Source organism: Nymphalis io, chromosome 4 (genome assembly GCF_905147045.1).
Source record: "Nymphalis io chromosome 4, ilAglIoxx1.1, whole genome shotgun sequence".
Classification (NCBI taxonomy): Eukaryota; Metazoa; Arthropoda; class Insecta; order Lepidoptera; family Nymphalidae; genus Nymphalis; species Nymphalis io.
Window position 1 is genome coordinate 2,196,320 of NC_065891.1, and position 15,279 is coordinate 2,211,598.

Below are 15,279 nucleotides of genomic sequence, written 5' to 3' on the forward strand. Positions count from 1 at the left end.
TTGCTAATGAAGTCTTAGAAATTGAAGGTTATAGGAAAAATTTAATAAAAATGCAAAGTAATTTCTAATAATCACATTTTAATGGAATTATAATATGCACAAGCTGCATATGCATAAATTTGCATAATCGTTTTGACAATAAATATGATTGAAAGTGCTACATAACTTAATATAAAAAATTAATATGTGCTACATATATGCTTTGGACTGGTGCATCCAATTTCATTAACCTATACAATCTTAGCTCTAGACAATTTCACATTGTTTCACCTTTCCATCCTATAGAGTTTGAAATTTTCATAAATAATACTGTTTTATAAAAAACTAGAGAGCAATATAAGCTCATTAAAATTGTCCGTTCATTTTACACTGTAAATTTCTTGATAGATTTTGTATGAATCATAAACTCTCCGTTCAAACTAAAAATTGTTCTTGCTTAATTTTCAAGACAATATAGTTATTTAAAAAAAAAATATGTCGTTGTCATGATATTACCCTTACAAATCAGATGTTACATGAACCATCTCACCAAAGTGCAAAACCAAACTAACCATACCATCAATACTCCTTATCTACCACGCACCAGTCGGAATGCATTAAGTCAAGCAAGAAGCGTATAAATCTTACTGGGATTATACCTTAACTTAATCAGCACATTCTCGTCTGTTAACAGGAGATCATTAATGAGATTTGTGGAACATACAAACTTTGTTGGCTTTAACTATGACGCCTTAGCCTATTATTACTACTTGAGATTTTTTTTTTATTTTCCTATATTATTATGCAACTCTAAAGCGATACGAATATTCATGAATTTGAAATCTAAAAATTGTTTTTAGTCACTAAAGAATTTATTCCTATAAAAATGAAATCAACAAAGTCGTTAGAGTATAAAAACAACGTCCTTAATAAGGGACCTTTTTGGTAGACCAAAGAATCCATGGTAAGTTTATATCTGGAGTTGTAAGTACAACGTAATGTTCACAGTTGGTACTGTAACATACCAGAAAGTGCTGCAATTATTAAAAACACTAATACTACAACGATTACTCCTTGTCGCCCTCTGCGTCTTCGTCCTCCCTTTGGAACTCAGGGCCGGGAGTTGCGTCATCTTCGAAGACAATTTCCTCTGGATCGTGGGCACGGGGCAGGAATTCTTGACCAGGGCAGATCTTTTTAAAGATTTCCTCCGCCTAAAAATATGTCATTACTTAATTTTTGCTAAGAAACTGAGTAAATATTAAGTTATAAAAATAGCGATTTCCTTTCTTTACCTAATATTAATGATACCAACGGTAATGATTTTGACAAATTGTTTTATACTAGTAATTTATACTAGCTTTTAGGTGTTAAATATTAAATAATAACCTATATCCTGCTTTGGGGTTTAACCCAATTATCATCAAAATCGGTTCAGTGGTTTGGCCATAAAAGCATGACAGAATTATTCACGCATTTATAATATTATTATATTTATAATATTATAAACTAGAAACATTTTTATCAATAATAGTAATCGCGTTCGAAACAATTCGTCCAGTTAAAACTGGGCAATTTTTATCTTCTACTAATAAATACCGCGAGCATTATTTCACTCATGTATATGTTTCAATGAGTATATTGATATATATAAATGCAAGAAACACGCCAGAGGGACTATAATTTATCTTAAATCTTCGTTGTATTATCTATTTTAACTTGAAACACAAAAACAACAATTGAACCATCCGGCGAGTACGTTAAGACTCGCCCCCGCCCCGTGACGCTGTCGAAGCCATTTGGGTCAACACCAAACAGTAATTTCGAAAAAAACCTTGAACCAATTAAAATTTTATAAGTATAAACTAAGTCTTCGCCCGCGAAGAATTCGGTTTGTGATTATAACTAGAAACATACATACTGAAATCTTATTAAAATATAAATGTTGAAACAAAATACAGCCCATGTTACTTTTTGATAAAGTATCTTCCTGATGATGAAAGAATTATTAAAATCGGTTCAGAAATTTCAGAGTTTATCGATTACAAAGAAATAAATGTTTCTTTTTATAATATTAAGTATACTACGACTATACTTTGATGTTTTTTTTTTTATTTATATGAACAAGGAGATATTAAATAAATTTTATTTCGAGTTACAGTTTTCGTTTAATATTAATAATATCGTATAAATAATATAATATCAAAATAACTTACGTAATTCATAAACATTGTTCAATTTTCTATTATCTTAATTAAATTATTTTCTAGAAACTTCTATTCCACATCAAATATTTATTATAACACGTTTTTCAATTATGATCAAGATATATGTTATATGTAAATTTATCAATAGTTGTAGTACGGGTCAAATATAAAATAAACAGAAAAAAGTTATCATCGAAATGTCATTTTTTTTTTTAATTCTAACGTTTAATAATTATGTTATTGCTATTATATTAATAAATAAACAAGTCTTAAACCAATTACTAAGTATTTATATTATTATATATTCATATTAAATATTATTATTGTAATTTTCTTTATCACCGTGTTTGTGATTTGAAATATCATTAGTAGCAATTGTAATAAGTGAACTCAGTTAGGTTGACTTTCCGTTATATAACATTGAATATTGTATACAATGTAACTGCTTTCTATCTTCATATTAAAACAAATCAAGTAAAATATTTTTATAAGTCTATAAATGTCATACCACTACCACTTTTTTTTAAAGTATAGGTAGGCGGAGCATATGTGCCACCTGATGGTAAGTGGTCACCAACGCCCATAGACATTGGCATTGTAAGAAATTTGAACCATCGCTTACATCGCCAATGCGCCACCAACCTTGGTAACTAAGATGTTATGTCCCTTGTGCCTGTAATTACACTGGCTCACTCACCCTTCAAACCGAAACAACACAAAAATACCAAGTACTGCTGTTTTGCGTTAGAATATCTGATGAGTGGGTGGTACCTACCCAAACGAGCTTGCACAAAGCCCTACCACCAGTAAACTGCTAGGCAAAAGTGACCCCCCCCTCCCTTTGCTCTTAAGGAGAAGAATTAGCGCTTATTCAACAATGATACTTCAGTGCGATTATGAATTTCACCAGTCACTTGTAGGATTCCTTATAATTTTTTCGACCACCTTGCACAAAGTTAAAATGCAAATACCAATAGTAATACTTTCTAATGCTGTTTGACCTTAGAATAAACGACTAGTTGGAGGTGCGACCGGCCTGTACGGAGGACTGATTATATTAAAGGTAAAAAATTTACCACCCACCCACCTGCAGAGATAATTACTATCGGTGGGGTTACAAATCATGTTTTGCCTAGTGATTTGCGCCTCAAACACGTGCTATCAATAACAATACAGTGGAGAATTCAAAGTTTTGGTGTTATATTAATAATATCCTGGGACATTATTCACACACGGCAGATTGTACTATGGAAACCAGACAACTGATATACTACATATACTACTTTTCTTTTGTAAATACATACTTATATAGACACCCAAACTCGGGACAAACAGCCATGTTCATGCACACAAATGTCTGTCCTGGGTGGGAATCGAACCCACAACCTTCGGCGTGAAAGGCAAGTATCTACTAACCACGCCAACCTTCCCGTCGTATTACTATAATTATTAATTGATTATATGATTTTTGCAAGCAGTATCAAATTGCCAGTGTGTGTCGTAATCAACAATGTTTTACTTCAATAATGATATACCAGTGATGACGTGACGTCACAAAGTGGCCACGAGTCCTGCGTGTGTGTGTGTGTGTGTGTGCGCGTGTACCTGGTGCACGGCGCGGTCGAAGTCGAGTCCGGCGTCGGGCCCGGCGCACACGTGCACGCAGTCCGTGCCGCTATGCACGGCCGCGCTCGTGTCCTTCACGTTGTAGAACAGCGACCACAGGCACTGCGGCGACGCGACGTTACATTACATTACAAAACGATGTATATATTTTTTTTATATATATCCTGGGACATTATTCACACACGGCCATCTGATCCCAAACTAAGCAGAGCTTGTACGATGGGAACCAGACAACTGATATACTACATATACTACTTTTCTTTTGTAAATACATACTTATATAGATAATTACACCCAGGCTCAGGACAAACAGACATGTTCATGTACACAAATGTCTGTCCTGGGTGGGAATCGAACCCACAACCTTCGGCATGAAAGGCCGATCTACCAACCACACCAACCGGCCCGTCATATTAATTACAAATAAGGCACTTAGGCCACCTGATAAAAGTAAACCGCCCATAGACATGGGCACTGTAAGAAATATTAATATCTTATACATCACCAACTATGGGAACTAAGATATTATGACCCTTGTACCTGTTACCCTGGCTTACTAACATATCAAACCAGAACACACCAATATTAAGAATTGCTGTTTGAAAGCAGAATATCTGTTGAGAGGATGCACCTATATTAAGTATAGAAGCATAAAGCATACAATAAATATTTGTTTATTTATTTATCTGCTGACGGTGCAAAAACATGTCCAAACTGATTTAGCTGTAATATCTATTTGATAAAAATATTTGACATGAATTTTAGGAACAAAACATTCTTTGTATTTAAAATATAACTTGTAAGAGTAACATATCGACATGCCTGTGTGTTCATTAATTAACATTAACATTTTTTATAATTATTTTGGATTAAGGTTGACCGCCGTTTTCCGCTACAGCCACTGGCAGGAGGGGGTAGAAATAAGAAACAAATTTCATCTTGAATAACACCATTAATGGAGATTTAAATACTCTCAGCAGTTGTAAATAAATATGTATTTATATTACTGTGCATAATATAGCCGAGCTATTATCAAATCGCATATGTAAATGTATGATATGTAATTTTACTCTTCCAGCCTTTAAAACATATTATAGAAGAGGGACTTTCTTTAACAGACCTTGGGTTTATCGGAGGTCGCAGTCTGGTCCTCGCCGGACATGTCGAAGATTTTCTCCGCATATGGCTTCAAGTCACTCTCTGCATCTTTCACCTTGTTCGTTACGAAGTAAACCACGACTGAAATGAAAAATAAAAAACAGGTAATCATTAATATTTTATTCGTTTTTGTAAATTATAATTTAAAAAGTGATCTAAGCTGACGTTTATAAACTTTTTCTTTATTTAATTTTCGAACATGACTTATTGATAGCCAAAGTAACAACTACTATTCTACAGAAATGAAAAAACCACGTAAGTCTGGGTATTTTCTAGAAAAACGGCGGTGATGTTCTTCACTCTTATTTTTCAAATTAAAAATATTAATATTAAGGAATTTATACCAAATATTATTATTTTTTCCAAATTATATTTTTGTTCCGTTTGCAGTTGAAACGCTCGGACCTTGGAGTAATAGTGCAAAAACTTTCATCAAAAATATTACAACACTGGTTCATTTTTCGCCCAGAGAATTGGAATTGCGATTCAAAGGGGAAATGCTGCTAGCATTCTTGCCACCATTCCACGCGGTCACGATTTGTACAGTAACTATTTTTTAATTTATTTAACATTAATTTAGTAAATAAAAATTAGTACTTACGAAAAAAAAAATATACCTATTTAATTTTGTTTTCTTTCAAATTTGAATATCTCGAAAAATATTCAAATGAACTCTAATAATATCGAAGCGAAGCTGTTTACCAAATTTCAGCTCTTTCAGAAATTACGTTATCATCAGTACACGCGAAATTAGAACTGAGTCTTGTAAACAATCAAGGACAGCGCAAATTAAAAATTCAACGTTTCATAAAAAATAAATACGCCTAGTAACACTCTACATAAGTTTCATAAAACCGTCGCGTCCTTAACGACTATCGAGAACATTGCACTTAGAGAGAGATAAGCCATGCGTAAGTCAATCAGCGTGATATGTTTACGGTATAAAAGCTTAGTGTTTTGGGCATTTGTACAATGAAAATGGACATTTTTTTAAATTACATTCGAAGTTCACGGCTTGTAAGCTTTGTTCGAGAAATAAATTTAATTTTTTAGAAGATTTTACTAATTTTTCCTAATTTTATGTAGAGGTCAAACATGACAAACTATATACTTAACAATTTAAATGTGTTCGTTCAACCGATTTAGTGTTCTCTATGTGCAAATAAATAATATTTTTTACGTTATTATAAAATTTAGTGTATATACTCCCAAAATTGTACTTGGTTTGGTTCATCTTTCATGAATCCCTTCCTCTCATTAACGTTTGTGATAAAAAAGAATTTTAACTGTATATAATTAAAGACTATTTTTCTATTTCCGTAGCAAACAGAAATAATTAAATTCGCAATAGCGATGTTTCTTTTAATAACAATATTTAATTAAAGGGCAATCTCGACGATACGAACATTTACTTCAATTATTGTTACCACGCGCAAATATGATTATTTATTATATTAAAATATTAGACGAGTATTTTATGTATAAATATTTCGTGTACTACGGCTCTAATAATTTGGCTCAAATTTTATATTCAGATAAGTTTGCTTTTTAAGTTTCTTTATATACTATATATATATATATATATATATATATATATATATATATATATATATATATATATATATATATATATATATATATTGTCATTCGTGGAAAACGAGTCGAGCGAAGCGGGCTCGCCCAAGTCGGTACTAGGCATTTATTTAACCATTTTAAATATATAGCAACAAAGCATAAGTAGTAGTAAGAAAGTAGTAATATTCACTTTGAATTTAGTTTCAAATACAATCTTATAAAATGTTCTACAGATGCTTAAGTAAGGCAAATCTAATATTTCCTCAATTTGTCAGTCAATGACTCAGGGTCATTTAAAAAAAAAAACTTGGTTCCAAAGCGCTAAATGAGTGTGCTGGCGACGCGCAAAAAGTATAACGAACTTGTGCCAGCAAACAAAAAAAAACTCGTACGATACATCAATACAACATCAAGTAGTTCGAATTCGTATTATTTTTTATTTATATAATTTTTTTTTTGACTAACATATTTTTAATTTGTTGGAATTTTTCAATTAGTTATTTGTTATTATATGTATATCATATAAGATTTTTTTCATTTAATGGTTGGTTTTTAAAGTTGAGTTGGAAACGAAATTGTAAAAATATTAAAATATATCTTATAGATAGTTCAATATAGTGGAATTTTGATTATTGTCACCAGACGGCGCTGTTTTCATTCCATACAAACCGCAGTTAACATCAACGCTATCGAATAGGTAAAAAAACTCGCACTAGGAACTCGGATTACATTAACAAAATGTATCTTATATATAAGTTGAATTTATAGCAATAGATCCTGAATACATTGCAGTTTTTTGCCCAGTTTAAGTGTAACAATAAAATTCAATAAAAAAAAATTGACTCATGATTCATGAAGTACGAAGAACATTTTTTACGTTCTACCACTACATGTATATAGCTTCCAAACTACAAATTGTGTTTATAATGTGTATATCATTAAATAAACATTTATCGATGGCTACATCGCTTAATTATGTTGGACATATTCCCGTTTATATTTATATTATAATTGAAGCGCTTTAAAAAAACTTTAAAACATCCGTGGATTCGTGAAATTTTAATCAAAAGTTTACATTAAATTCGGGCAAGCACCTCTAGCTTTAAAATGCTAATTAGTGATGACAATAAAAAAAAATTGTGAGCTAGTTAAAATGTTTCGGTAGAAACTACGCTAGATAACTACATAATATATTTATACATTTTTAAAAGGTTATATATGAGCGTTTGGTGTGCGTATGTTTTACAAGTTCTGGGTTAGCTTCTCTCAACGATAGTTGTTATATAATTGACATTGCACCTCTTGGAAAACACTGACCCACAAACCACGAGTTATAATTTGGAGTACGGCGTATAGTAAATTTAAATTGTACCTTTTTTTCTTTTCAAACATGCTAAGCATACGTGTGTATATATCATGAATTTGTTTTTTTTTAATTAATGCGATTATAATAATAAATCATAAAAATGTGTTTTTTTTTCATGTATATGCCGATTGTATTTAGACAGGTTATATAAAATTGCCACAACGTTAAAATCAACATTGATCCAAACCGGATGCTGTTTATATTTTAAAAATGGCGTTTATATATGAAATAGGAGGACAAATAACTGAGGCTTTTTTGAGGATTACTTCAAATCGAGAAGTGCTTTTCAAAGCATGGACTCGTATATTATTTATTTTCTAAAATCATTTTTTTTTTCCTTTTTTAATTGATAATTAAGTCCTAGTGACCAATTTCATCACGGCGGCCATTAACAACGGAGAATAGCCAAGTACGTAAGAGATAAAGCACTAGAATAGTGCTTAGGTCTTATGCATAGGACCAAAGTGTTAACGCGCTATCTGAATCAGAAGATTTTTAGCACTGGCAACTTCTAAACATCGGGGTGTTAATGAGAATTAATTAACAGAAAAAGTCAATAACTTTTTATTGGCCCGACACGGTTTTGAAAACACGGAGCTGTGATGTTTTATAAATTAGCTACTAAACCAATGATTCCTCATTCAAAATTTTCATTCAGTCATTAAAAATAAATTGTAGATAGACAACACTGAAGTGGGCCTTTGCTCTATATTAAAAATTAAAACAATCTAACTGCTACGAATGGTTGAAAATACTTACAAAGTCCCTTAGGGCAGGACCCAGTTGCGGGGCCCACCTCCATGACAGTCACAGAGTTTTTCTCATCATTCAGCGGTGGGAACCTGAACAGTGTCAGCGGTTCCTTCTCGCTAGCCATAATGGTTCCATTAGTTATGAAAACAGCTTTTGATATGTCAGAACTTTCCGCCGGCTCCGACGAAATGAAATCCTTGGGGCACTCATCGATGCCGATAACCAAGTGGTCGCAGTTCAGAGTTTTCGACTTACTGTCGATAACCACGACGGTCTTGCCGTCATCCACGGTCTTTGTTTTAACGGAGTCGATCGGTCGATTCAAGTAATACACTCCGCCGTAGACTGCGCACAATCTTTAAACAAAAAAGTCTTTTGAATCCGATATTACAGTAACGTAAATGATGAGTTTTCACGCATATATTTTTATATAACATCATTTAAAATTTTCTTTTTTTTTTATTCTCAGCTCATTTAAATATATAATTTGAGTCTGTATATCAATATTGATAATTAATTATTTTATATTAACTTAATTCTTCTTTTTCATACATTCGTTCATTCAATTTGTTATATTTTATAATTTAATAATAGAGCGGGTGATACCAAAAACGTCGGTTTCATAACAAAATGTCAGTCGTGCATCATGCAATGCTAGAAAGTCGCCTTATTTTCGAGTGCGCTCGAACGATGCACATCTGGGTCAATAAACCTCTCGCCGCAACACTTTCATGGTTATTTTGCACTCAACTTTAATGTAACAAGTGAATGACATCAAATTTAGGTGCCCATAATTCATTTCATATTTTACAAATAGCACATTTTTTTTATTTCAAATAAATGGTCTTGGATCGAAAATAACGCGTTAAATTTAGAGTAACGTTATTGATTTATATAAAAAACATGGCTATGATTTATTGACGTTAATTTCGTTAGAAACAGCTGAAAATTTTAAAGAGTCGAATATTCGAGGAAACTGCTATATTCGAAACTGCTATATTAAACAACGATTGCCAATATATATTTTCAATAATGCGTTTTATTCCCCAATAAAAACCCATTTAATCGAAAAACGGAGTACAAAATATTTGTATAATCGACATTTCTCACTCGCCCCGTGGATTGTAAATAAAAATAAACGCTTCGAAGCCGCTTCAAGAATGAGTCAGGATCGTTACGGAAATTTTATGTTGTCGTATTAAATTTCCTCGGACTTTTTAAAAGTAATTCCGTTTTATTACACTTTTTTCTCAAATTTCAATCATGGAATATACTTTCTTTGTTGAACTGTTATATAATATAAAATGTTGGCGACCGAATTTGTCTATATCTTTAAAAGATTTAATTTTAACTGTAACATCACTATATCAATACATATTACATAACAAAGTCCCACCGCTGCTGTCCGTCTGTGTGTACGCGATAAACTCAAAAACTACCTATCGAATTTTCATAAGTTTTTCACCAATGAACGGAGTGATTCATTAGGAAGGTTTAGGTGTATAAATTATTAAAGTTTTGAGTAAATTAGCTGAAATATGACGATGCTTGATAATTGCCTACTTCAATAACGTTGTACGTGTTACAATATAAACGTTTTATATAAAACCTTATTCAAACCGTGCGAAGTCGAAGCTAGTGCAGGTTTAAATTGCAAGTGACCTTAAAGTATTTATCATAATTATAATGGTACACAAAATAAGTTCCGAAACCTAAAGTACATACATACGTATTGACCATAGCATTAAATCCTCAGACATGTTACAATTTACATCCCTCATCGCGAGACGTCAAGATACATGTGCGCAGGAAGCACTTTGATAAAAATACATTTAACAAATGTATTGTATACTGTAATACCCATTGAACGAACAATATAACAAGAAAATTTACTTTTATCACGAATTATTTTATGCTTTTATATGTATATAAATATAAAAAAAATAGACTTACCGGCAGAAGCATTGTGGTAGTTCTCCACTGCCATACATCGGCCACAAAAACGGTGTATTACCATAACGACCGAGGCTCATGAGAAACTTCTTACATTCCCTCACACCCTCCAAGCACGGCATGCTGTCGGTGCCTCCCGCGATCGCGAACAGAACGTAGTGGATCAAGTTTGGAGTAAGACCCTTATGGGTTAAGTACTCTTTGAAAGTTTTGTCATTCCAGTCTACAAGAGAAACAAATTAAATTTTCAAAGCTCATTCTACATTATAAGTATGTTTAATAATAATAATGTCCTCCAGACCGATTTCGGCCACGGCGGCCAATCTCAAGAGAGATTAGCCAACTACGCAGGAGATATTATAGTGCACAAGTGTGTGCTGTGTGTGTGTGCGCAAACACAGGTGCACTATACTAATAGCCCTAACTCTCATAATCCGATGGGACGGCAATCGGACACGACCGGAAAGAGTTCAGGCGAAGGACCAACGGCTTTACGTACTTTCCGAGGCACGGGAGTGTACATACTTTCAACTTCAGACTCCGGGACCTCAAGAATAATTAACTAAAACTATGAAATTACCCTTTTTAACTATTACTATTAGTAACATATATTCAATATACATTATTAATTACGAAGCTGCTTATTCAAACTACGTATCCTCTCTACTGTACGAAATGCAGATTAATATTCACGCTTATTTTTTAAGATCAGAATTATAATATGACTGGCTGAAGAGTGCTGCAAATATTACCTTTAAACTCGTTATTCATTTCCTCGTCGTTGTAACCAACGATGGAAGTGAGCATTTTCATGAGCATACGTTTCTCGACGATGCTGACCGCCTCAGTGGCGAACACGTCAGCCCGGGAGCACGGCACTGGCATCAACTTGTCATTGAGCCAGGTGAGAACGCGCGTTACACAACGGAACTCCGCGTAACGGGCGATGTTTGAGGATATCAGAAGTTCAACTAGTGGACCTCGCGAGAACAGCAACTAAATAAATATTTTATTAGTTAAAAATAGAATGTCGTGTGATTTCTCGCAGATTAGATAAGAACCCATCCCATATTACCCCGTGGGTGTCGTGAGAACCGCTTTAGGTTTTATTTTATTGCAAGCGCATACATCGTCATCAGTTCTTAGCGTCTGAACAACATGCTATCAGGAAAACCAACCAGCAAAATTCTAAGAAAGGTTGGTGTTAGGCACGCGGCCAATGGTAAAAGTCTACCATATCCTTTTTCTTACAATGTTAGAAATGGAATACTCAATACTCCGAACCTAAATAAATAAGGAAAAAGCGAACGTTAAAAATCAGTTATTATTTGAAACATTTTTTAATGGAGACTGATACAACTTAGTAAGGACATATATATATATATATATATATATATATATATATATATATATATATATATAATAGAGTGGGATGAATATTATATAAAAAAGAGGCATTAAAAAAAAAGTATATTAAAAAAAAGCAAGAGGAAGATAATAAAAGGTATACACTGCGTGAGAATTGTGATAAAACGACATATACCAAAAAAAGGATGTTCTAGAAAATATAACTACAAATAGAAGAGAAATAAATGGGATAAGGGTGTAAGCAAATAATGATTATTAAATTGAAACAATTTTCACCTTACTTTTAAATATATCGCTAAATATTATAAAAAATGTTCTTGTAATTTTAAAGCTAAACCAGAAAAAACACTTTAAATGAGACATCATTAACTAAAAAAGATAAAAAAAAACGACTACAAAGACTGTTAGTCACAGCTTAATTTAAAATGTATGGTATAATAATATGACTCTAATGGCGACATTTACAAAATGCGAACTATAGCAAACAAACAGTAAATGGGCTTTCAGATTGTCGAACAATGTGAAACATAAACAAACTTTTACAGTTTTATTTTTCCACAGTTAATTAACAAATTTTAGTTTTTAACGCAATTAATATAGTAACAGTAATTACAATTGCATGGTCCGATAATTTACGAAACTTTATGTATATAAGATTTTTTTGAGCAATCAGTAAGTATAGAAATGAAATGTGCTATATCAAACTATTTCATTAAAAATACTTATATTATTATGAGGCTGTTCTCGAAAAACTGAAAAAAAAACTTGCATAACTAAAATCTAAATATTATTATTACAGACCTAGTAATAAGTTTGAAATAAAACATATGCTGAGGTTTAAATGGTCAATATGATATTCGGAGACTCAAATTTTTATAATATCGAAAATATTTAGCTTATCATAATGTTCTCTTACCTTTGGGGTCATGTCAATGTTGAATTTCCTGTATTCTGTAGCGAAATCGGCTTGACTCCACACTTTCTTAGCAGGATCAGCTTTGCCATCTTCACTTTCTTCCTTAGATTCTTCTTGAGGAGAATCCCTATCACACACAATAAAATACTATCGTTTTTTATCTAATATATTAATGCACAAGGGCAAGTTACTAACCTGATAGTAAATGTTCACCACAGATATTGGCAGTGTAGGAAATATTAATCATTCCATTCACCACTAAAGAACCATGGAAATTAAGATGTTATGTCCCTTGTGGCCTTTAAGAACATTGGCTAAAATAAATCCCTTCGACCCAAAACACAGTAATACAATTTATTACTGTTTGGTTGTGTTATAATTAAGTGAAGCCCAACCTTCAGTTCATCTTATATTCAGTAGTGTAATAAAGTTATTTATAATTAAAATTATGTACAAGTCAATCTAATTCAGGTTTACTAACTATATCGTTTATATGAAAAAATTGTGAAAGGATTATTAAGCATTAATATCAAGTGAATTAACTTACTTATTTATGTACCACTTTTCTTCCAAGTTGTACACTTGCAAATGCCTATTTGGGTCAGTTTTAACCTCTTTGATGAATTTCTGCAGCCCGTCAAAATTATAAGAGGCCCACAAACCCCCATAATGGTCACTGGAGTCCATGTGGAGGACATCTTTGCCTATTCGACTGCAAGCAGCAGCCACAATAGACTCTACCATGCCTATTGATGCAATTTTTATATATTTTAGTAAAATTACCTTTGATCATTATTTTTAGTGATAAATTTATATAGTATGTATATAGTAGCATTGTTAGAATTATTAATTCTATTATATATTACATTCTTTTTGTTATCTAGGTATGCTAGGTTATAATATTCAGAGATAGACAAAATGTTAAGAAAAGTCGTCTTTATGGAAATAAAGTTGTTTTACTCTTATACCAACAAGTAAATAATATATATTAAAACAATAGGTATAAGATATTATGTATATATTCTTTTTAAAAATACACTAAATTATATGTTGAATAAAGTCTTACTTTTTAACTTTTTATTTCTATTTTTATATTTACCTATATATATACGTTTTTAAATATTTAATAATATGGTTTCCTCAAAAACATAATGCACTAAAATTTTACAAATAAATATCATACAAAGTAGAACAGCATTTTCAAATTACGTGTCCAAATTAATAAGACAATGACTGCCAATCGGCTCCGCAAATATTTAATATATGAGTAATCCGTGTAAGGCAGACATTTCTTCACGAAGATAAAAGTATTGATTAATATTGTATATGAATAATTATTCTTATTCATCCAACGGGTTAAAATAGTTCTTACTTTTACTTAGAAACTGCAAAAATGTTAGTCATACAGAACTGCAGAATGAATGAAAAAAGCCTAGATCGATACCTAAGTAGGCTACCTATCGCCATCACGCCCGGTATCATTTATAAAAAAAAATATGACATACCTGTCCCTACAACGATGACCTGGAAGTCGGTCGGTAAATCGTCGTCCATTTTTACCTCTTTAGTACGTCCAGCACAAATTAAATTGATTTTTTTTAAATAATTAAATGTAAAATGTGCCTGCACTGTATAAAGGATTTTACTTTCTCTGACATTAGAAGTGTCTGACAGTGACAACTAAGCAACTACGTTCGGATACTTTAAATTTGCAAACTTAATTAAAATAAAATATTTTTAAAGGTCTAATTAATGTTATAAAACCTAAAGAAATTATCAATCCCCTGCTATCAAAAAAGGATGATACCTCAAACAGCTTTATGTTGATGGAAAACAACTCACTCGTAGCTTGTGTAGTAAGACAGGCCGAAAGTCTGTAAAATCCATTTCTCATGCAGTTTATAAGTATTGTGCTGATTGTTGCTATGTTGTTGCTAACTTTAAATAAGATAAGCAAGCAAATTATGACTAACAGAAATGTTAAAATAGTTGTAGTTCTTGAGTAATAGAAGATTTTAAATAACTGATTGTTATTTAGGAATATATAAAGAAACGTATCGACCTCTGTATAGAGTTAATGGTCTAAAGCAGCGATATTCAACCTTATCTTTATGTGCCACAAACACGCGTTACTCATGATGTCGCGGGCCGCAAACAAAAAGTATTTAGGTAATGATTTCTAAGATTTCGGGATTGTTACAAATAAAATTAAACAACTATAAACGGATTTATCGAACGGTGTTAATAAAAACCTTTGAAATTTAAAATAAAGTAACATCAAGTGAGTCAACCACAAAAGCCCGGCGGGCCACAAGTTGAGTACAGCTGGTCTAAAGTAAAGCTTAAATGTGTCGGAAATATATTTAGTTTGAAAAAAT

The 15,279-nt window shown here is 32.1% G+C and overlaps 1 protein-coding gene across 1 annotated transcript; it reads right to left on the bottom strand.

Annotated features, from left to right (window-relative positions):
- Positions 1–58: 58 nt before the first annotated feature.
- LOC126781681 (rab proteins geranylgeranyltransferase component A 1) lies at positions 59–14,550 on the bottom strand. The gene is made up of 9 exons (XM_050506648.1): positions 14,407–14,550; positions 13,449–13,647; positions 12,902–13,028; positions 11,370–11,613; positions 10,618–10,840; positions 8,671–9,020; positions 4,933–5,051; positions 3,792–3,914; positions 59–1,193 (listed from the first exon to the last, which is right to left on the bottom strand). The coding sequence occupies exons 1-9, from the start codon at positions 14,453–14,455 to the stop codon at positions 1,047–1,049; spliced, it is 1,581 nt and encodes a 526-aa protein (XP_050362605.1). The 5' UTR covers positions 14,456–14,550; the 3' UTR covers positions 59–1,046.
- Between the last annotated feature and the right edge of the window lie 729 nt (positions 14,551–15,279).

Excerpts from the sequence above, each read along its gene's own strand:
- LOC126781681 (XM_050506648.1), bottom strand. The coding sequence starts at position 14,455 with ATGGACGACGATTTACCGACCGACTTCCAGGTCATCGTTGTAGGGACA. Across the intron at positions 10,841-11,369 it reads AATGAATAACGAGTTTAAAG|ACTGGAATGACAAAACTTTC; the intron begins GTAATATTTGCA and ends TTTCTCTTGTAG. Across the intron at positions 9,021-10,617 it reads CTACCACAATGCTTCTGCCG|ATTGTGCGCAGTCTACGGCG; the intron begins GTAAGTCTATTT and ends TTTTGTTTAAAG.